The sequence below is a fragment of the Benincasa hispida genome, chromosome 9 (genome assembly GCF_009727055.1).
Source record: "Benincasa hispida cultivar B227 chromosome 9, ASM972705v1, whole genome shotgun sequence".
NCBI classification, from domain to species: Eukaryota; Viridiplantae; Streptophyta; class Magnoliopsida; order Cucurbitales; family Cucurbitaceae; genus Benincasa; species Benincasa hispida.
The window spans coordinates 8524529-8545080 of NC_052357.1; the positions used below are offsets into that span (position 1 = coordinate 8524529).

At 34.6% G+C, this 20552-nt stretch overlaps 3 protein-coding genes and 3 long non-coding RNA genes across 8 annotated transcripts; 3 read left to right on the top strand and 3 right to left on the bottom strand.

Moving 5' to 3' along the window:
- Positions 1 to 507: 507 nt before the first annotated feature.
- On the bottom strand, positions 508 to 4882 carry LOC120085522 (probable LRR receptor-like protein kinase At1g51890). The gene is made up of 12 exons (XM_039041541.1): positions 4548 to 4882; positions 3938 to 4466; positions 3350 to 3828; positions 3106 to 3238; positions 2932 to 3003; positions 2764 to 2832; positions 2602 to 2682; positions 2091 to 2508; positions 1886 to 2012; positions 1690 to 1752; positions 1440 to 1599; positions 508 to 1337 (listed from the first exon to the last, which is right to left on the bottom strand). The coding sequence occupies exons 1-12, from the start codon at positions 4621 to 4623 to the stop codon at positions 914 to 916; spliced, it is 2631 nt and encodes an 876-aa protein (XP_038897469.1). The 5' UTR covers positions 4624 to 4882; the 3' UTR covers positions 508 to 913.
- LOC120085524 lies at positions 1582 to 3548 on the top strand. Of its 2 annotated transcripts, none has more exons than XR_005483981.1 (4): positions 1582 to 1778; positions 1871 to 1940; positions 3108 to 3210; positions 3407 to 3548. It is a non-coding gene; the product is annotated as an uncharacterized LOC120085524 (long non-coding RNA). The 2 variants fall into 2 exon arrangements; XR_005483980.1 differs by having other exon boundaries at positions 3108 to 3206.
- Positions 4883 to 5989: 1107 nt separating the features above from the next.
- On the bottom strand, positions 5990 to 11136 carry LOC120085523 (putative leucine-rich repeat receptor-like protein kinase At2g19210). The gene is made up of 12 exons (XM_039041542.1): positions 10840 to 11136; positions 10218 to 10755; positions 9541 to 10025; positions 9294 to 9426; positions 9111 to 9182; positions 8944 to 9015; positions 8786 to 8866; positions 8260 to 8692; positions 8055 to 8181; positions 7861 to 7923; positions 7608 to 7767; positions 5990 to 7481 (listed from the first exon to the last, which is right to left on the bottom strand). Exons 1-12 carry the CDS (start codon positions 11105 to 11107, stop codon positions 7058 to 7060), a joined length of 2856 nt encoding a protein of 951 aa, XP_038897470.1. The 5' UTR covers positions 11108 to 11136; the 3' UTR covers positions 5990 to 7057.
- On the top strand, positions 7138 to 10850 carry LOC120085525. 2 transcript variants are annotated; one of them, XR_005483982.1, is made up of 3 exons: positions 7138 to 7274; positions 8040 to 8109; positions 10716 to 10850. It is a non-coding gene; the product is annotated as an uncharacterized LOC120085525 (long non-coding RNA). The 2 variants fall into 2 exon arrangements; XR_005483983.1 differs by lacking the exon at positions 7138 to 7274 and adding an exon at positions 7343 to 7618.
- Positions 11137 to 15367: 4231 nt separating the features above from the next.
- Positions 15368 to 19697, bottom strand: LOC120085521 (LRR receptor-like serine/threonine-protein kinase IOS1). Its single transcript, XM_039041540.1, is given in 13 exon segments — positions 15368 to 15439; positions 15441 to 15800; positions 15897 to 16086; positions 16190 to 16252; positions 16393 to 16519; positions 16609 to 17014; positions 17124 to 17204; positions 17284 to 17355; positions 17429 to 17500; positions 17643 to 17775; positions 17853 to 18325; positions 18593 to 19112; positions 19198 to 19697. Coding segments are annotated over 13 exon segments (2700 nt in total). The 5' UTR covers positions 19337 to 19697; the 3' UTR covers positions 15368 to 15375.
- Positions 17180 to 18875, top strand: LOC120085526. Its single transcript, XR_005483984.1, has 5 exons — positions 17180 to 17320; positions 17445 to 17503; positions 18094 to 18256; positions 18557 to 18661; positions 18756 to 18875. It is a non-coding gene; the product is annotated as an uncharacterized LOC120085526 (long non-coding RNA).
- Positions 19698 to 20552: the final 855 nt, after the last annotated feature.

Sequence of the window (20552 nt, forward strand, 5' to 3'; positions counted from 1 at the left end):
AAACTGTTGTACTAAGGAAGAAGAAAGAAGACGAAGCGAGACGAATGAGGGAATCGAACTAAAAAATTAAAATTTAAAACAGTTGGTTTCTGTCCGATGAAGAACGAGAAGAAGGTACGAGAGAAAGGAAGCCTAAAACAAGAGGAATGCACGTGAATCCGGTACATGTGCATGCTCTGGTTTGTTTTTAACAAGAGGAAAGCATGAGAGGAAGTATTCCAAAACAAGAGGAATGAGCGAGAATCTGGGACACGTGCACGACAACGAGCGTTTTGGAGACTAAATGGACATTTCGCACGTGGCTGACGTCATCAGAAGGCTAAATTTCGAGTGTTTTTTAAAGATGGGCCAGATTTCGAGTGGGCCTCAAAATTTGACCCATCCGTATAAATTTTCCAAAAAAACTCAAGTCTTTTAAGAGTTTGGCCATTATAGTAATTTTACCCAATACTGATATAAGGAGAAGGTAAAAAATCATTGATTTTTAAAACCTAGGCCAACTTTTAAAAATGGGCCATTGATGCCCATTTTTCCAAAGTAGTTCAAATAAAGTTATCCATTTCTCCATGTTGAATCCCTTCTCATTGAAGCCTGCGGTTTACAACTCTGTAAAGTCTCCGATTACCATTCTCCTTTGGTTGGGTGATTGTTTCTTTATTCAGATTATCGTATTAAGAAAATCAAGGACAAAAGAGAGAACTTTCCCAAATTAGAATTAGTGTGGACAACGGATTTCGATTTGGGAATGAAATCATCTTTTCACATGATATAAGAAAGTATTCTTCAAGATCAAGACCACCCAAAGATGAAGAAGCAATTACGGCACAATTTTTTACCCTTTATACATGAAGTCGAAATTTGTACGTTTCAAGTTTCAATCACTAAATGATAGATTCTGATCTTCTGATGAACTTCACCTCGCCATGGGACCTGTTTGAGGAGGCAAAACCATGTAAATGGATGTCATTTCCATGGATTCTGCTGAATAAGGAGCTTGATTCTCCGGTGTTCGACTCAATTCTACAGCCAAGCAACTTTTCAGTTCTGCCACCACTTGATTCATTGTTGGCCTTCTCTCAGAATTCACTGATACACAAGCCATTGCTACTTCCACTGCTTTTCGGACAGAGGTTATGTTATATTCTCCTTTTAATCTTTGGTCTGCTATGTTTCTAAAATCACCTTGAGCAACCATGGAGCCAACCCATTTAATTATATGAACTGAATCCTGGCCTTGAGATTTCGATATCACTTGTTTGCAACATACTATCTCTAACAGAGTAAGGCCGAAGCTGTACACATCACTTTTCGGACTCAGCCTGTTTGATGTTCTGTACCTGAGAGACAAGCCATGAAGTTTCTTATAATTTGTCTCTTTCCATGGCTTTTCTTAGGAATAGCCAAAATACATTTGCGAAATGTTTGAAATTAGTGCTTACTCTGGGTCAACGTAACTGGTATTGTCATTTGTTGGGTAGCTCTTGAAAACACCGAAGTCAGAAAGTTTGGCTTGGAATTTTTCAGTCAACAAAATGTTCGTTGGTTTCACATTTCCATGGATTATTGGTGGCTTACAACCATCATGCAGGTACTCCAGTCCTGTATTTTATAAACTCGATACCACTCAGAGTTTAGGAATATAAAAGTAGATAATGTGTTGTAAAGAAGCTTGAATGAAACTTGTCGCACCTTGAGCTGCATCCATTGCTATTCGGAGTCTATCTTCCCAACTTATGGCACTTGAACTTTTCTCTGCATATTCAATGAAAACAATGGAAGTAGGCCTCAATTTTCATTTTTGTTGTTGAAACAAGTTTAAAATTTTCAATATAATATGGAAGCTGATGCATGTGTTTCAAATCATTGCTAGATACTAGACGATTACCATAAAGGTGCTGTGCTAAACTTCCATTGGCCATGTACTCGAAAATTAGGCCAAGGTGAGTTCCTTCGCTCAAATACCCTACAAGGTTTGTTAAGTTTCTGTGGTGAACATGAAGAAGAGCTGTAACCTGTATGAAATATGCATCCTTTTAGTCTGATAAACAAGTGTGAGGTGAATACTTTTATGAGCATCAAATATGAAATACTATATGTAAAGTACATTCCTCTACTTTGAATTGATCGTGGCCTTGTATGGCTGATGGAGCTAGCATCTTCACAGCCACTTGAATATCATCAATTATTCCATAGTAAACTGCTCCAAAACTTCCTCTCCCAATAATCCTCACAAAATTATTGGTCATTCTCACCACTTCAGAATAAGTAAACTGACGTCTTCTGGTTTCCAAAGAATTCTCGCCAATGTTAATGTTGATTTCTGGATGATGCACCTCCTCCGCAGCATTACCTTCTTGTTTACTTTTTGATCTAGCAATCCAGAAAACAATCCCTGCAATTATGGCAATGACAAGCAGACCGCCGATTGATGCTACTACTGGAATTACAACATTGTTTTTCTTCTTCTCCTCCTTCTTTTCCACTACTATCTCCTTGTTGCATTCTACGCTGTCATCATGAGATTTTCACAAGCAAGCTTGTTAGACTTACAGTTTGAAAGTGGAATACTATTTATGAATTCATCTATTCCATGAAAGAGACCTTAATGATAGTGAACTATCATTGAATCTTCTTACGAGTTCAGGTGGAATTGGACATGAGAGATTGTTGTTCCCCAAATTTCTGTAAAAAGAGTAAATTAATTTTCAATCATCTTACAAATTGCATCTTCCTTCTTTGACTTCTTCGTTTTAAGTAACTTACAGAACTTTGAGGTTTGACAATTTGGACAAATCGGGTACTTTTCCTGTTAAGTCATTGTTTGACAAGTCCCTGAAATAAAAACTCAATTTATTTTGTAATTGGTCAAGGGATGAAATTGCATCTTGTTGATCCAATTTACTTGTACCATTTAAATGAGAGAACACTTACAAAATTTGTAAGGCCGTTAGATCAAATATATCAGTTGATATAAGGCCTGTCAAATTGCTCGATGACAAGTTCCTGTAAGATTTTTTATTAGTTCAATTATGCTGTTGGCTGGCTAACTTAGACGATAAGGTTATTATTTCCTAAGCGAATCGTGTATATAATGTATGTACTTACAGTGATATGATTCTTGGGCTTGATTCATTGCTGCAACCTATACCACTCCAAGGAAATGCTCTCGGGATGCATGGATCTCCTCCCCAATCTTTGATCACTCCGTAGGTTGACTTTATTTTTGTGATTGCATCAACTAATTTCCATATAATGCATTTATTAATTATTGCCCACGTCTAAAATTTTGTGTGATTGAATGTAAAAGGCAAAACTAAGATGCTAATAATGAAAAATGGAATCAACATACTATCTCCTTGATCTGATTCTAATTCTGAGATCTCTATATTGGAATAAATTTCAACAGCATTGAAGATTGGAGGAAGAGTTGAATTTTCACTTCGAGTAAAAGTTAAGTTGTGTTGGTTTTCGGGGTCTAATGGTTCGATGTTGTAAATGCTGCTTGCGTTCAAGTAATCAGGAATAACAGGTCCCTTCCAATATTTCCCATTATGAATAACGTTGAAGCCTCTAAACTGGTTGCGTTTAAGCTTGACCAGCTCAGCAAAGTAAAGATATACATAATACTGGGTAGTTTCATCATCTGTCTTCCATGTAAGAGAGAAGGGATCACTTGCATTTTTTGGGACTATAGTCGTTTCCATAACAATGGCTGGTGGCTGGTTCTCTGTTTGATGGACATCTACAGCAAGAGGGGTACTTAATCGATCAAAATATTTATCATTATTAGCAGGAAGCCAAATCCGATCGAAAACATCAGAAGGGAACCTGAAACAAAGTCACTCACAGAAAAGAAATCAGCCTTTCCAGTTCAATGAAAATCCATGTTGTGATATAGAATGATTTCATCTAAATTGATAAATCAATAATAAGTCACCTGTATGAGATGTTTGACGTGGAACCAATATCCCATCGAAAAGAAAGCAAGAGGGACTTGGATCCAATTGGGTAAATATACTCTGGCAAAGGTCTAAATTCTAATGCAGATATGAAAGGTGTTCCAGCTCCTATGTTGATCAGACAGATCTGTACTTTGTTTGTTGATGGAATATGAATGACTTCGTAATTGAATATATCTGCTTCATATGTAATATTCACTTTATCCCACAAGCTATCTCCAAAGTAGAGATCAAAGACTGGCGGTGATCGCAACCCATCATAATTACCATACAAGAAGCTTGCTCGAATTAAATATTTGGTGCCACCGGCAATATCGGTTATAGTGTAACAGTTCCTGGTGCCATTAGGAAAGCTTCTAAGGGTCCATAGTTGTTGTTCATAGATATTTTTGTTGAAGTCTATATTTTCTGTTTCACCACTGTTTATATATGCTGCATCTGAGATGTAGGTGAGATTTGTGGTGTAGCTAGAATTTGCTGGTAGTCCACAATCCAGGCTTATAAAACCTGAGAGATCAGTTTTTTTTAGCCAAATAGGATTTTACGAATGTTTACCGAGAAACTACAAATATTCCTTACAACATTTACCTGATTGATCTTGAGCTTGAATAGTATGTATAAGAGCTAAACAAAATAGAAAACTTCTTGTTCTTGTATCCATCATTACCCCTTTGGAGTCTCTTTCTGGTTGACTGCAGATAGGACTTGAAGTTGGTTTTCTTTCAAGATTGATCGTGAACTTGAAGCAGAATGCTATTGTTGCAAAGAACTATAGCTTTTCAACTTATTAAAGTTCTTATGTATACACTTGGTACTGATTTCTTGATATTGCATATATCATTTTCCCTAGTTGGCAATGGAATTTCAACTATATGATTTTTTTTAATATACATGGTGAGAATACCTCATAAAATTATTGATTACTTATTCAAGATCAGAAGTTCATTTACTTTGTCAAAAGTCATTAGCTTCCTATGATAGTTACATTGATTAGCTTAAACAATCTCGTTTTAGATGTATGGATAAATTTTGAACACTGTTTACCTGTTACTTTAAATTTGACATTCTCATCAACTTTGGCAAGGGAACAAATATTGAAAATCGAGCATGAAGATTTTGTCTTGGAAAAAAAGGTGATTGTTGAATTTAAAAATGTTCTGTAGTTCATAGATTAAGGTCAAAATTCTTAGCCTCTGTAAAAATACCTTCTAGCATCTCACTAATTTCACCAATAAAGAATATATTTTATCTTCTTAACAAAAAAAAAAAAAATGGCAATTATAAGTTGGTGTATTTTTGCGTATGTTTGACCTTGCCAACCCTTTTAATACAACTAGTTGACAGGAGAACTTCAACTCAACCGTCTGCATCTTGCTGACTGCAGCAGAGGTTATTGTCTAAAGTTCAAACTACTATGTTTTATGACCTCATTTCAACCCAACCATCCGCATCATGCTGACTGCAGCAGAGGTTATTGTTTAAATTAGTGACAATTGAGCCTGCTAGCACCAATTATTCTACAATCTAAACAATCAGTTGACTTGTTATTTTTTCGTTCATTTTATCTCAGAACCACCTTTTTATTTTTGCCAAAGCTTGAAATATTCAACTTAGAGTCGTCAATGAATTTGACACAAAAGGAGGAGAGATAATCTCTTTGAAAGAAAGAAATTTTTATCAAGAATATACAAAGATAAACACTTTTGAGTGAATACTTTTTCACTCTCAAGACACACTCACTCACTTTTCAATTCTAAGTTTCTCTCTCTCTCTTACTTTTTTTGGCTCACATATGGGGCCACACCTCCTATTTATAGGCATGAGATCTTTAAAGCCCAGAGAAAAAGATATCTCTAGGTTGTTCTTGGATTCTAAACATTCTAGATATTTCTTGGTTTATTCTTATCTAAAAGAATTCTAGAATTCCTTAAACTTAAAGAAACCCTAGGATACTTCTAGATCCCTACTTTATTTACAATTTACATATTTCAACATAATTCTAGAAAAACTTAATGCTACTTCTAGACAGGTTCTCGTGTAAGTCTTTCTTCCAATGTTTAGTTAACCCTTCTCCTACGAGCGAGTTTGTTTTTTTCGTTGTTGTGGAGGATTAATGTTCCTAGAAAGGCGAGATTCTTCACTTGGGAGGTTCTTCACGACTGTATTAATACGTTGGATATGCTTGCGAGGAAGATGTCGTTGATGATTGGGTCTTTCAACTATATCCTCTGCCAGAAGGCGGAGGAAGACTTGGATCATATTCTTTGACACTGTGATTTTGTTAGCCTGGTTTGGGATTCTTTTTTCAGAAGTTTGACATGATGTGTGTTCGTCACAGAGGTGTTAGAGATATGATCAAGGAGTTCCTCCTCAATCTGCTATTTGGGAAGCGAGGTTGTTTTCTTTGGCATGCTAGTGTTTATGCTATTATGTGGGTGCTTTGGGGTGAGAGGAATAGCAAACTGTTTAGGGGGTTGAGAGGGATGCTAGAGAAATGTGGTCTCTAGTGTGTTTTTATGTTTTCCTTGGGCCTTGATTTCAAAGGATTTTTGTAATTTTTCTGACTTGATTTGGTATATTTGCAGTCTCTTCTTGTAGAGGGTGTCTTCCCCTTTTTGTGAGTTTGTTTTTTTGTACGTCGTACCTTCTTTCATTTTTTTCTCAATAAAAAGTTGTCCTCATAAAAAAAAAATTAATTTATACTTATATGTCATTTCGTAGATACTTCAAAAATCTTTTAGATTGGTTATGGTTAGCTTTATATTTAAACACGTTAACGCAAGGTTTTATATGTGCTTACGGCATCAATTGTCCAAAATTAGCGAGGATGACAATGGATATTAAGAATGAAATCAATACTGGAATCAGTTCATTTACATTGCACATTCAACATCCCTTAAGACGAAGCAATTAGAGCATAGTTATTTCCATGTTTTCTACCGACCAGAGAAATTTCTATTGGAGATGAAAGGCCACAATTTGTACGTTTCAAGTTTCAACAGCCAAATGATAAAAAAATCTGATGACTTAGATAAATTCTGTAACGAAAAGCTTTAATCAAACAATCGATGAAGAGGGAGATGATCGTCCAGCGAATTTCACCTCGCCATGGGACTTGACTGAGAAGGCAAAGCCATGACAATGGATGTCATCTCAATGGACTCTGTTGAATAAGGAGGCTGACTGTTCGGCCTTCTACTTAATTCTATAGCCAAGCAACTTTTCAATTCTGCCACCACCTGATTCATTGTTGGCCTTCTCTCAGAATTCCCTGATACACAAACCATTGCTACTTCCACCGCTTTTCGGACAGAGGTTATGTTATATTCTCCTTTTAATCTTTGGTCTGCTATACTTCTAAAATCACCTTTTGCAATCATGGAACCGACCCATTTAATTATATGAACCGAATCCTGGCCTTGGGATTTCGATATCATTGGTTTGCAACACACTATCTCCAACAGAGTAAGGCCGAAGCTGTACACATCACTTTTTGGGCTTAGCCTGTTTGATGTTGTGTACCTGAGAGAGAATCCATGAAGTTCTTGAAATATGTCTTTTTCAATTATCTTTCCTTCTGAGGATCAATTAAAAGACATCAAATGGAGAAGCACAATGGCTTGAGAAATGTTTGAAATTAGTACTTACTCCGGGTCAAGGTAACTGGTATTATCATTTGTTGGGTAGCTCTTGGAAACACTGAAGTCAGAAAGTTTAGCTTGAAAATTTTCAGTCAACAAGATGTTTGTTGGTTTTACATTTCCATGGATTATTGGTGGTTTACAACCATCATGCAAGTATTCTAGTCCTGCATTTTGCAAACTCGTACCTCTCAGGGGTTAGGGATGAAGAAAAAGTAGATAATGTGTTGTAAAGAAGTTTAAATGAAAACTTGTCTCACCTTGAGCTGCATCCATTGCTATTCGGAGTCTATCTTCCCAACTTATGACATTTGAACTTATCTCTGCAAATTCAATGAAGAATGGGGGCAGGGCCCAATTTTCATTTTTGTTGTTGAAACGATTTTAAATTTTTTAATATAATATGGAAGCTGATGCATGTGTTTCAAATCATTGCTAGATACTAGAAGATTACCTGAAAGGTGCTGTGCTAAACTTCCATTGGGCATGTACTCAAAAATTAGGCCAAGGTGAGTTCCTTCGCTCAAATACCCTACAAGATTTGTTAAGTTTCTGTGGTGAACATCAAGAATAACTGTAACCTGTATGACATTAGCATCCTTTTAGTCTGATAAGCAAGTGTGAGATGAATACTTTTATCAGCATCAAATATGAAATACTATATGTAAAGTACATTCCTCTACTTTGAATTGATCGTGGCCTTGTATTGCTGATGGAGCTAGCATCTTCACAGCCACTTGAATATCATCAATCATTCCATGGTAAACTGCTCCAGAACTTCCTCTACCAAGAATCCTCACAAAATTGTTGGTCACTCTTACAACTTCAGTATAAGTAAACTGCCGTCTTCTAGTTCCCAAAGAACTGCCACTAACGTTAATGTTGGTTTCTGGATGATCTATCTCCAAGGCATCTTTACCCTGTCGTTTTCCTTTTGATCTAGCAATCCAGAAAACAGTCCCTGCAATTATGACACTTAACAGCAAGCCACCAATTGATGCTACTACTGGAATCACAACTTTGTTCTTCTCCTTCTTCTCCTTCACCACCACTTCCTTGTTTGTGCATTCCAGATTAGGATTACCTTTCACACTGTGATCAATTAGATTTCCTTAGCAGGCTTGTTTGACTTGCTGTTTGCAATTAAAATATTATTTAAAATTTCATGTATTCCAAGAAAGATACCTTAATGATAGTGAACTATCATTATATCTTCTTATGAGCTCAAGTGGAATTGGACATGAGAGATTATTGTTCTCCAAATTTCTATGAATAGAACAAATAAATTTTCAATCATCTTAGAAACTGCATGGTCCTTGACTTCTTCGTTGTAAGTAACTTACAGGACTTTGAGGTTTGACAATTTGGATAAAGAATCGGGCAGTTTTCCAGTTAAGCTGTTGTTTGACAAGTCCCTGGAACAAAAACTCAATTAATTGTGTTTGGTCTAAAGATAAAATTGCATCTTGCAGTTCCAATTTACTTATCATTTATATGGGTGAATACTTACAGAGTTTGCAAGGCCGTAAGATTGGATATATAAGGAGATATATCACCTGTCAGACCGCTGGATGACAAGTTCCTGTAAAGTTTTTGTCAGTTCATTAATCTCAAGTTCTTCTGTTGGCTGGCAAACGTAGATGCTAGTGCTATTAATTTTTAAACAAATATCTAACAGCATGCATGTACTTACAATGTTATTATTCTTGGGATTGACTCATTACTGCAACCTACACCACTCCAAGGATGTTTTCTTGGGATGCACGGATCTCCTTCCCAATCTTTGATTACTCCATAAGTTGACTTTACTTTTCTGATTGCATCCACTAATTTTCCGAACAACGCATTCATGAAATTATCACTCAAGTTTTAAAGTTTGTTCCATCAGAATGTAAAAGGCAAAACTAAAAGGCCAACAATGGGAAATCTAATTAGCATACCATTTCCTTGATCTGATTCTAATTCTGAGATCTCAATTTTGGAATAAATTTCTGCAGCATTAAAGATTGGAGGAAGTGTTGAATTTTCAATTCGAGTAAATGTTAAGCTGTGTTGCTTTTCTGGGAATTCCAATGGTTTGATGTCATAAATGCTGCTTGTGTTCAAATATTTAGGAATAACAGGGCCCTTCCAATATTTTCCATTATGATTGATGTTGAAGCCTCTAAATTGTTTGCGTCGATGAAGCTTTATCAGCTCAGCAAAATAGAGATATACATAATATTGAGTATTTTCATCAGTTGACTCCCACATAAGAGAAAAAGATCTGCTCACATTTTTAGGGATAATAGTAGTTCCCATGACAACTGCTGCTGGTTGGTTCTCTGTGTGATTGACATCTACTATACTAGAGGTATTTAATCGATCAAAATATTTATCATTATTAGAGGGATGCCAAATCCGATCAAAAACATCGTAAGGGAACCTGAAATAAAGGAACACACAGAAAATAAATAAACCTTTTTCACTTCAATAAAAATCCATGCTGGAGATCTTTGTTGGAATTACCTATAGGTGTTGGGGTTTTTCCCTTATTTCAGGTATGAATGAAATGTTTCTATTGAAAAAAAGATATAGAATAATTTCATTCTAGATTGATATATCGATAATAACTAACCTGTATGAGATGTTTGATGTCGAACCAATATCCAATCGAGCAAAAAGTGAGAAGGACCCATGTTCTGTTGGGTAAGTATAGTTTGGCAAAGGTCTAAATTCCAATGCAGAAATGAAAGGTGTTCCGACTCCTACATTAATCAGGCAGATATGCACTCTGTTTGATGATGGAATATGAATGATTTCATAGGTGAATATAAATGCTTGTAATGTAATATTCACGGTGACCCACAAGCTATCTCCGAAGTAGAGATTAAAGACTGGCATTGATCTTAACCCATCATAATTACCATACAAGAAGCTTGCTCGAATTAAATATTTGGTGCCACTAGTAATGTTGCTTATGTTGTAACAGTTCCTGGTACCTTCCGGGAAGCTTCTAAGGGACCATAGATGTTGCTCATAGCTGTTTTTGTCTAATTCTATGTTTTTGCTTTCACCACTGTTTATATATGCTGCATCTGAAATGTATGTGATATTTGTTGTTGATCCTATGTAGGTAGAATTTGCTGATAGTCCACAATCCAAGCTTATGAAACCTGAGAGATCAATTTATCTTTTTCCAAATATGTTTTTAAGAATGTTGACAGACAGAATACAAATATATGGCTAACAAAATTTACCTGATTGATCTTGTGCTTGAACAGTAAGTACAAGAGAGAAGAAAATTAGAAAACATCTTGTTCTTTTATTCATCATCACCCTTTGGAATCTCTTTCTGGTTGGCTGCAGATTGAACTTCAAGTTGGTTTTGTTTGAATGAAATACTGAAGATTGATCATCAACTTGAACCAGAGGACTGTTGTTATAGAGAAGACCTATAAGCTTGTCAGGCCTTCTCCAACAAATTAAAGTTCGTCTACACTTGGTACTCACGTCTTTATATTGCATATATAGTTTATCTTAATTGGCAATGGAACTTCAACTATATGATTTTGATGTATGATGTTTTTTATATACATATTGAGTAAGAGACTTCATTAAAATATTGATGACTTATTCAAGATCAGAAGAACTTCAGTTACTATATTAAAAGTCATTATCTTCCCATGATAATTGCATTGATTTGCTTGCATAATCTATTTTAGATGTATGGATGAATTCTGAAAAATGAGATAATAATACTTCAAAACTGGTATTTTCATCAAATTTAACAGAAGTACAGATATTGAAAATCTAGCATGGAGATTTTGCCTTCAAAGAAAGGGTCAGAATGGTAAATCTAAAGTGTACTGCAGTTAATAGATTTAGACCATAGATTCTTAGCACCTACGAAATTATCTTCTAACGTTTCACCAATTTAATCAACGAAGAATGTTGGTTTTCTTTTTAATCTAATTTGGGGTAGGTTGGATTTCCTTTATCTCTTGTGATATTGGATATTTATTATGTGTATATTCACCATTTATGGTTGTAAGATTTTTTCCTTATTGATAGTTACCTTCATAATATAAAAGAATAATAATAGAATATTTTCTTCCCAATTTCAAGTGGGTGTTTTAGCTTGTGTTTTACAATTGACTTGGACTTAGCCATCCTTTTTTAATACATTTGACAAGAGAATTTCAACCCAACAGTCTGCATCGTACTGACCGCAGCAGAGATTATTGTATAACTTTAAGCCCCTCCATTTTATGGCCTTCAATTTATTAATAAGAAGAATGCAGCTAGCGAGGAGTTCGCCAAACACCAAGTGTTGGATTGATTCTGATAATATATATATATATATATATATTTGATTAGTCATGCCAACGTAGCTTAGCAATAATTGGCATATGCTTCTTTTCTCGATGTCAAAGATTTAAATATTTATACAGCACATTTTTTATTCTAAAAAAAGTGTTTGATTGATTACAAATGATGGTTATGGATCTGATTAGTGGTCATGTGAATGAAGGTAGAAAAGAGCCACCAAAGGTTTGAATTCAAGTTCCTCGGTGGCTACCTAGTTAGATAATAAAATCTTAAAAAAAAAAAAAAAAAAACCTTTTTAGTCCATGAACTTTTAAGAATAGGTGCATTTGGTCTTTTAACGTTTTAATTTAATTTTAAAAAATAGGTTAAAAGTCCTTTCCTACATTAATTAGATTTTTTTTTTATAATTTTAAATCATTTCTCTCTCCTCTTCTCCTTCTATGGTCATTCCCTCTCAATCTAAAAAAACAAAATACAAAACACCCATTAAACTAAAAAAAAACACACAAACACCCATTAAACCATTGAGATAAGAGACTAAAAAGGCAATTTTCCTTAAAATCTTAAAAGTTCCTTAACAGTTAGATGTTTCAACGGTATATGGTGTGAGACAGTGATGTTGAGATGATTCTGGGCGCGCGCTTGAGGCAAGAGGCGAGGCAACCGGAGGCCTGTGTACCTCGTATGTAGTTGAGGTGTGCAGATTCAATGAGGTGCTCGCCTTGCAGCGCCTTGCGCCTTGGCCAAGGCATGCACCTGAGTAAAATTTAGAATTCCTTCTCTTTTTTTTTCTTTAATTATATCAGTATACTTTTTTTAATTATACCAATATAATTTTATATTTAGATGGGAGGATGTTGAATTCGACATTTGATCATGTTTTAAACTTTTACTTTTAGAGTTTTGTTAATTTTTATTGATTAGATTACTATTATTGATCTTAGAGGCTTTGACATTTGTATATAAACTTATGTTCTACTTTTACATATATTATTTATTTATTTATTCATTGCGCCTTGCTTCACTCGGGCATCGCCTTTGTGTCGCCTCTCGCCTTGAGGCGATTAAAGGACTTGTCGCCTTGAGGTGCATCTTGTGCTTTGAAAACGCTGGTGTGAGATTAGTTGAGATGCACATATGTTCATTTGCTTATTCACATCTATATACACAGGTAAATGAATGGTTATGTAGATGTACTTATTCTTTGCCCAATAATAAAGCTTCAAAATATATTTCAAAATTTTATCCTCTTTCTGATATAATCTATTTGAGGTATCTATTTCTTCGTTTATATGTTGTTTCAAATTCCTACCATTCTTGGTTGAGGATGGTTCTAATTAGTCAGGTTAAAGAATCACACATTGGTGAGTGATTTAAATTTGGTTAATGGATTCAATGAGAGATCCTCAGTATGATGGGGAAGGGCGTGAGGGATCTTGGTATGCTGAACAACCTCTATCAAATGACATTCACATGAAAAAGCCAAAATGAGCTTAGCTTAGTGATAAATGGTCTATTCACATGATTAAGGATGGTGTTATGAAATCGACAATCAAAGAAAAAACAGGAAACGTAAATAATAGAGAAATTGAGACAAAGATTCACGTAGCTTAAAATAGTGTGTAAGCTATGTCTGTAGATTATAAAAGTGCCTTTAGGGTTAGAGAGTTTGTATATAGTGCACTTCTCTAAAATATATTAATGAAAAAGTTGTTTTTTGTTAAAAAAAGATCATGTCTATCAAATTTATCTCTAGTGGCAGTTGTAAAATCTATAAGCAAATATTTGATAACAATGATTCAATGGTTTAGAAATTTATGTTCGGGTGGAAATCTCAGAATTACAATCAAACATAACTTCTCATCTTTTTACAAGTCAAACAGTTGATTATAGAATATCAATTGTACAATCAGCCTCTGTTGGTTTTTTTCTTTTAAGCAAGAAACAAATTCTCATTAATGTAATGAAAAGGAATAACAGTTTAGGAGATACAAACCCTCAAAAGGAGAGAAAAAGTACATATGTGAATAACAAATACAATCAAATAAAGATAAATTTTCAAACAACTTCGATCGGTAAGTCTTCTTCAACTACTGAAAAACAATGGCGACTATAAGACTACCAAAGAAACCTGAAAAACAACCACCAACCAACAGAAGATCAACAAAGAGCAAACTGAAAACTCTTCAACCACGCATGGACTAAACATTCGATGAGACAAGCTTTTGACGAACCAACACCAAAACCTTGACGTCAAACTTTCTTTTGATGCTCTAAAACCTTCCAACAAAAGAATGTAACAGTGCCCAACAAGTAATATTTAACCCACCCCCACTTAAAACTTCCAAAAAAAAAAACAAACAAGAAGCCAACCACCCTTTATAAAGCAATCCCAAAGAAAGAACTCCGATCATTTCTAAAGTTTGAAGCAAAAAATCTAACTCTGATTGATGAACAAGCTACCTCGACTTCTTAGAACTTTATGAGAGGGGATAGAGGGTGAATTTCCTTGAATTGTATCCCATAAGCCTTAATTAAAGATGAAAAACTTTGAAGGAACTGAGAAGGAATTATAAATGGCAATAAAGGTTGAGAAGCCACAGTCAAATTATCCTGGAAATTGTCTTTAAATAACGTTTTGAAAGCATCAACAAAAGAGTCCACAAGATAAGGATCTACAACCACTCTTTCTTCCAAAAATGCTTCAGGCTCCACACTATTCAAACTAATTTCAGACTCAATATCAATGTCAAGAGCATGAATACGTGTAGAATGGATAAGTTCTGTAGGAGGAGGAGAGCTAAAAACCCCTTCCTAAACATTAGATCTAGACGGAGAAACAATTGACTGACTGAATGATTGAAAGGAACAAGGTGCATCCAATTTCTTCCTCCTCCTTTGCAAATCTGAAACTTCGGCAGTTCGGCTGATGTTCCCATTGAACATGACAGGCTTCATAAATTTGCTCCCTTGACATAGTTTTCTTAAATCTAGGCTAGTTAAACTCAGTCTTCAAAGACAGTTTTTCCCAAACCCAGTCTTCAAAAATCTGCTCCCTGCGTAGTAATAATAAATCTAGGCTAGTTAAACTCTCCAATTAAACCTCACAACCTGAACCCAAGCTTTTGATGCCCAATTGTTTCCTAGGGTTGTTTGATTTCTTTCCATTAGGTTAGTGTAAAAAATCTATAAGTTTCTTATTGTTCAATGGCTGTATAGTATGATTCTTCGTTCCAAAATCGCACACTTGAGGTGTTAGTTCCAAAATTGCAAGTGAAACAGACTGATCTTATTCTCATATTGTTGTAATAAGGATAAACAAAACACATCAACTTCATTACACACTCTATACACAATTGCATACTTCATCAGTGACCAATTCAAATAGTTCAAAGGGAAACTGAAACTTGAAACCAGCAAAAAAAAAAAAAAAAAAAAAATTGAAGTCAGTTTGTAGAATTTCTTCACCTTGGCATGGGACTGGCATGAGTGGCATTCACGATTATAGTTATGGACGTCATTTCAGTGATGTCTCAATTCTAGTGGACGCCTTTCTGATCTTTGATTCAACTCCATGGCTAAGCAATCCTTCAGCTCTATCACTACTTGATTCATCGTTGGTCTCTCACTGGAGTCTACTGATACGCAAGACAAGGCTACTCTCACAGCTTTCCAAACAGAGTTACTTTTATATGCTCCTTTTAATCTTGGGTCAACTATATTCTTGATATCTCCCTGAGCAACCATGGTGCGCAGCCATTTGGCTATGTAATTTGTTTCTGGGTCTTGGATGTTTGAAATTACTGGTCTGCAACTAATTACTTCCATCAAGGAAACTCCAAACCCATACACATCGCTTTTTTCAGTTAGCCTGTTTGATGTATAGTACCTGAGAGACAAGCCAACGATGTTTGTTTCCTTCATTTTTTTTTTTCCAAAATTTATCCATTTGAGAAGTAGTGGATTCAAAAATGTTGGAACTTACTCTGGATCAAGGTAACCCGGAGTGCCAACAATAATTGTGCTCATGTAGGACTTGTCATCTGTAGGGTAAGTCTTTGAAAGACCAAAATAAGAAAGTTTGGCGTTGAATTTTTCTGTCAATAAGATGTTTGTTGTTTTCACATCCCTGTGGACTATTGGTGGCTTACAACCATGATGCAGATACTCCAGCCCTGCTTGTTTTGCGGTATTGAAGACTGTAAGTTTTTCTTTCTCTAGAATGCCAATAATGTGTTTGCCGAAAGTTAGAAGGAATTATAAACTTATCCCACACACCTTGAGCTGCATCTATTGCAATCCGAAGTCTGTCTTCCCAGCTTAAGATACTTGTGCTTTTCTCTGTGGTAGACAAGCAAAGTGTGGTTAAGCTTCACATTTTGGTTTCTAAAGTTGAATCTAATATTATATTTTCAATTCGTAAATTGGGTTGTGAAGCATGTGTTGTAACATGTAAGTTGTAGTTAGAGCTAGAAGATTACCAGAAAGATGCTCAGCCAGGTTTCCATTGGCCATGTACTCATAAATGAGGCCAAGGTGACCTTCATCATTCATATACCCTACAAGGCTTGTTAAGTTTCTGTGGTGAACTCTCATAAGAATTGTAACCTGAAAGAAATTGGAATTTTTTACAGTTTGGGAAAGAAGTATGAGCTATTTTTTTTCTGAAAATTAGATATTATATCTTAGGCACATGCCTCTGCTTGAAACTGACTGTAGCCTTGTACTGCTGATGGAGAAATCATCTTCACAGCCACTTGAGTGTCATCTTGCACTCCATAGTAAACCATTCCAAAACCTCCCTTACCAAGAACCCTCTCAAAATTGTTGGTCATCCTCACAACTTCTGTATAAGTAAACTGCTGTCTCCTTGTCTCCAAGGAAGTGCCTAATTGGGTGTAGGTCTTTGTAGGACCCACTATCAAAGCTTGTTGTTTCTTATTTGATTTAACAATCCAATAGATAATCACTGCAATTATGAGGAATGCAAGCAATCCACCCACTGATGCTACTGCTGGAATGATTATGTTGTTGCTTTTCTTCCTCTCAGGTGTCATATTTGTGCATGGCTCTGAGGTACATAAATTTGGATTGCCTTGTATACTGTCATGAAATACACTTTGTTAATGCAAAACTAAATTTTTATCATGGACATAGATGTTATATGTATGAAGCAGAATGAAAGTTCATCTTTTCCCTCCCTATAATGGACCTTAATGTAAGTGAACGGCTCTTCTGTTTTTTGATGAGCTCAGGTGGAAGAGAGCCTGTGAGATTGTTATTCTCTAAGTTTCTGGAAAGAGAAAAAAAATGGTTTAATTTCTATTTTAAGGTTAATTTGTGCTCCACTTCTTTCTTCTAGATTTACTTGCAGGATTTTGAGGTGTTCCAACTTGGACAGAAATTCAGGTACTTCTCCTGTCAAGTAATTGCTTGACAAATCCCTGTAACATAATTTCGTTATTTTTAGCATTGGTTTAATTATATCGATCTAAATTTTAATGAAGAGACTCTTACAATGTTTGTAACATAGGTAGACTGATTATGTACGGAGATATCTCACCCTTCAATTCGCTTGAAGACAAGTTCCTGGTATGACAGAGTTCTATTATCTCTCACAAAAGATATTAGCTAGTAGTATAGTTCAATTCTCTCATATACAGTAACTTTGGCTAGAAGTTGATAGAATTGAACTTTATTTGTCACCTTGCAACTGAAGATGTAAACTTACAGTGATGTGATTCTAGGAATTGGATCAGAGCTGCAACTCAAACCTCTCCATGGATATCCACTTGGCAGACATGGGTCTCCTTCCCAATTTTTTATTACTCCATAAGTTGACTGAACATTACTGATTGCATCCACTGATTTTTCAATATATCGTCCATAAGTTTAAAGTTAGTAAAAAATAAAATAAAACAAAACCCTTAAAATGGTATACCATCTCCATTGTATGATTCTTGTTCTGAGATCAGCATCTCAGTATAAATTTCTAAAGCATTGATGATGGGAGGAAGAGTTGAATTTTGTATTGGGAAGAGTGATAATTCATGTCTTGATTCTGATAGAGATGATAGGATTAGAAAAGATGTTGTTGTGCTTAAATATCTAGGAATAATAGGTCCACCCCTATTATATCCATTATAAGTGATATTAAATCCTCTGAATTTGTTTCCTTGAAGCTTCTCAAGTTCAGCAAAGTGCAAATATGCATAAAATCTATCACTTGCATTTCTCGAGTCCCATGAGAAATTAAGGTCCTTGGTCCCATTCTTTGAAGTTGCAGCAGTTTTCATGACGATCTCTGGTGTATACTCATAGTTAGCAGTAGCTACAGAATCCATGGTACTTAGTTGTGCATAATTATCATCTTCATACGTTTCCCACACTCGATCATATACATCATCTGGAAACCTAAAGGAAAACATAATATTTGCACACATGAGCACTTTTCACTAACAAGCATGTTCGAGAATGTTTTTGAAACTTATAAGATCACATTTTTTATATTCTAAATTACCACGAAACATATCTTTGATCATTCAAAATCAATTTAACAGCAATTTTTCTATCATCAAAATTGATTTTAAATGAACAAAGACACATTCCAGAGTGATTTTAACTATTAAAAATCATATTGTTCAGGAAAATCAACTCTTCATATAGCATGCATGAGCCAACCTGTAATTTGTGATTGACCCCATATCGTACCGATGATGAAGGCGCAAGGAATTTGATAGAGAATAGTATGTGAGATCAGGAAGTTCTCTAAACTCTAATATTGAGATGAATGGTATTCCTAAGCCAATGTTGATAAGACAGATTGGGAATTTATCTTTTGTAGGTGTGTGCACCATTTCTGTGTAGTAGTAGCTATCATCTACTGTTGTCCATCGAGTATTGCCCAAATACAGGTCAAATTGTGGAGTTTTATTGAGCCCATCGTAATTACCGTATAAAAAAATTGCCCGAATCAAATACGTGGTACCTTTAATGGCACTTTTATTGTAACAGTTTCTATTATCTTGAGGAAAACTTCTTACAGTCCAGAATGGTTGTTCATAGTTCTTGAACTCAGGTGCTACGCTTCTAGTTTCCCCTGTTTTTATATAGCTTGCATCTGATATATACTTAATATTTGTCTTTGGATTGATGTAGCCTGATGAATTTGCTGGTAGACCACAATCTAGACTAACAAAGCCTGGAGAACCATTACTTGTAAGCAATATAATGATTTAAAGACGATGTTCATACAGTGTCTAAGGTATGGAAGTTGAGAAAATTACCTGGTTGATCTTGTGCTTGAACAAGGAGTGCAAAAGAACTCAACAGAAGCCACATTGATATTGCAATTTCCATCTGGAATCTCTCAACTTTAGCTCTTGAAGATTGGATAGTTTGTTGGTTCTCTCTGTTTTTGCACATTGATTTGATATATTTGAAGAGGATTCATTCATTTTTTCGTGTCCTCCTTTAGATTATTTGTGGAAACGTCATTCTCAAATGAAACTTTGTTTGAACTTACAAAAAAAAAAAAAAAAGAAGAAGAAGAAGAAAGAAAAAGAAAAAAAAAAAGAGTATCAAATCATCGATATATTAAAAAAAATTTTGCATCACTTAAAAATGATAGAATGCATAAGAGGTTATGGTTCGAATTGTCTCACTCTTTTTATTATACTAAAAAAACTAAATAAAGTATGCGCTAATTATAAAAAATCATGGTTCAAATTTTGATGTTGATTGTACTTAAAAAAAAAAAAAAAATTGAAGTTCGGATAACAAAAAGTATATTGTAAAGTTTACCAACATTTTTTATAATTATATAAAAAGAATTAAGTTGATAAGATTGATTTATTCACATTGACTTGTTCAACTGTTGACTGAATCAAAGTCAACTGCATCTTACAGCATCAATTCTGTTGGCAAATAGTAGTTGGAATTATCAATTACATAAGCTTGATCCCTATGTCTCTTCCATTTAAGGCCAAAGACTTTATAATATTTAGAAATGAGAATACGGCTACCTATGATATACATATTTTTTATCTTAATGAAAATGTTAATATCTTATTTTATATAAATATTCATGAAAATGTTGACAATTATTCCTGAAAAAAAAAACTATTTAAAATTGTAATAACTAAACTTGTAATATAATACTTTTATATATATATTCTATCAATTTTGTCTTAGTTTAAGGATCGGTTTAAATTGACTAAAATATTTTTTTAAATTCATTTTTATTAAACTCTTTTTATAAAAACGGTTTAAAGTACCATTTGAAAGTGTTTCAAAAGTTATTTTGATTGGTTGCTAAATACTTCAATTTTTTTTAAATGACTTATCTTCAAAATTAAACACTTAAAAATTAAATCAAACACACCATTAATATAATATATTTATGTATTTTCGCAATCAATCTCCTACATCTACGCATCAGTTTTACAAATTAATTTTTTTAGTTTTCTAACTAAAATTTATCAATTCTTCGAGCATATTTGATAGATAGGCCATGAATTACTAGTTTTAAGTCCGTTGTTCAATCTTCCACCCACTTATAGCGGTTCAACTAAAAAAAAATATCTTATAAGTTTTGTCTCTAAACTTTAAGGTTTGTGTTTATTTGATCATTTAACTTTTG

What these genes read in the sequence shown, in the direction of transcription:
- LOC120085522 (XM_039041541.1), bottom strand. Translation starts at nt 4,623, where the DNA reads ATGATGGATACAAGAACAAGAAGTTTTCTATTTTGTTTAGCTCTTATA. An exon ending in CTAACGGCCTTACAAATTTT is followed by an intron (nt 2,833 to 2,931) that starts GTAAGTGTTCTC and finishes TTTTTATTTCAG; the next exon opens with GGACTTGTCAAACAATGACT. An exon ending in AGGAATGTACTTTACATATA is followed by an intron (nt 2,013 to 2,090) that starts GTATTTCATATT and finishes TATTTCATACAG; the next exon opens with GTTACAGCTCTTCTTCATGT.
- LOC120085523 (XM_039041542.1), bottom strand. Translation starts at nt 11,107, where the DNA reads ATGCAATATAAAGACGTGAGTACCAAGTGTAGACGAACTTTAATTTGT. An exon ending in TTGTCAAACCTCAAAGTCCT is followed by an intron (nt 8,867 to 8,943) that starts GTAAGTTACTTA and finishes TTCTATTCATAG; the next exon opens with AAATTTGGAGAACAATAATC. An exon ending in GATAGTTCACTATCATTAAG is followed by an intron (nt 8,693 to 8,785) that starts GTATCTTTCTTG and finishes AATTGATCACAG; the next exon opens with TGTGAAAGGTAATCCTAATC.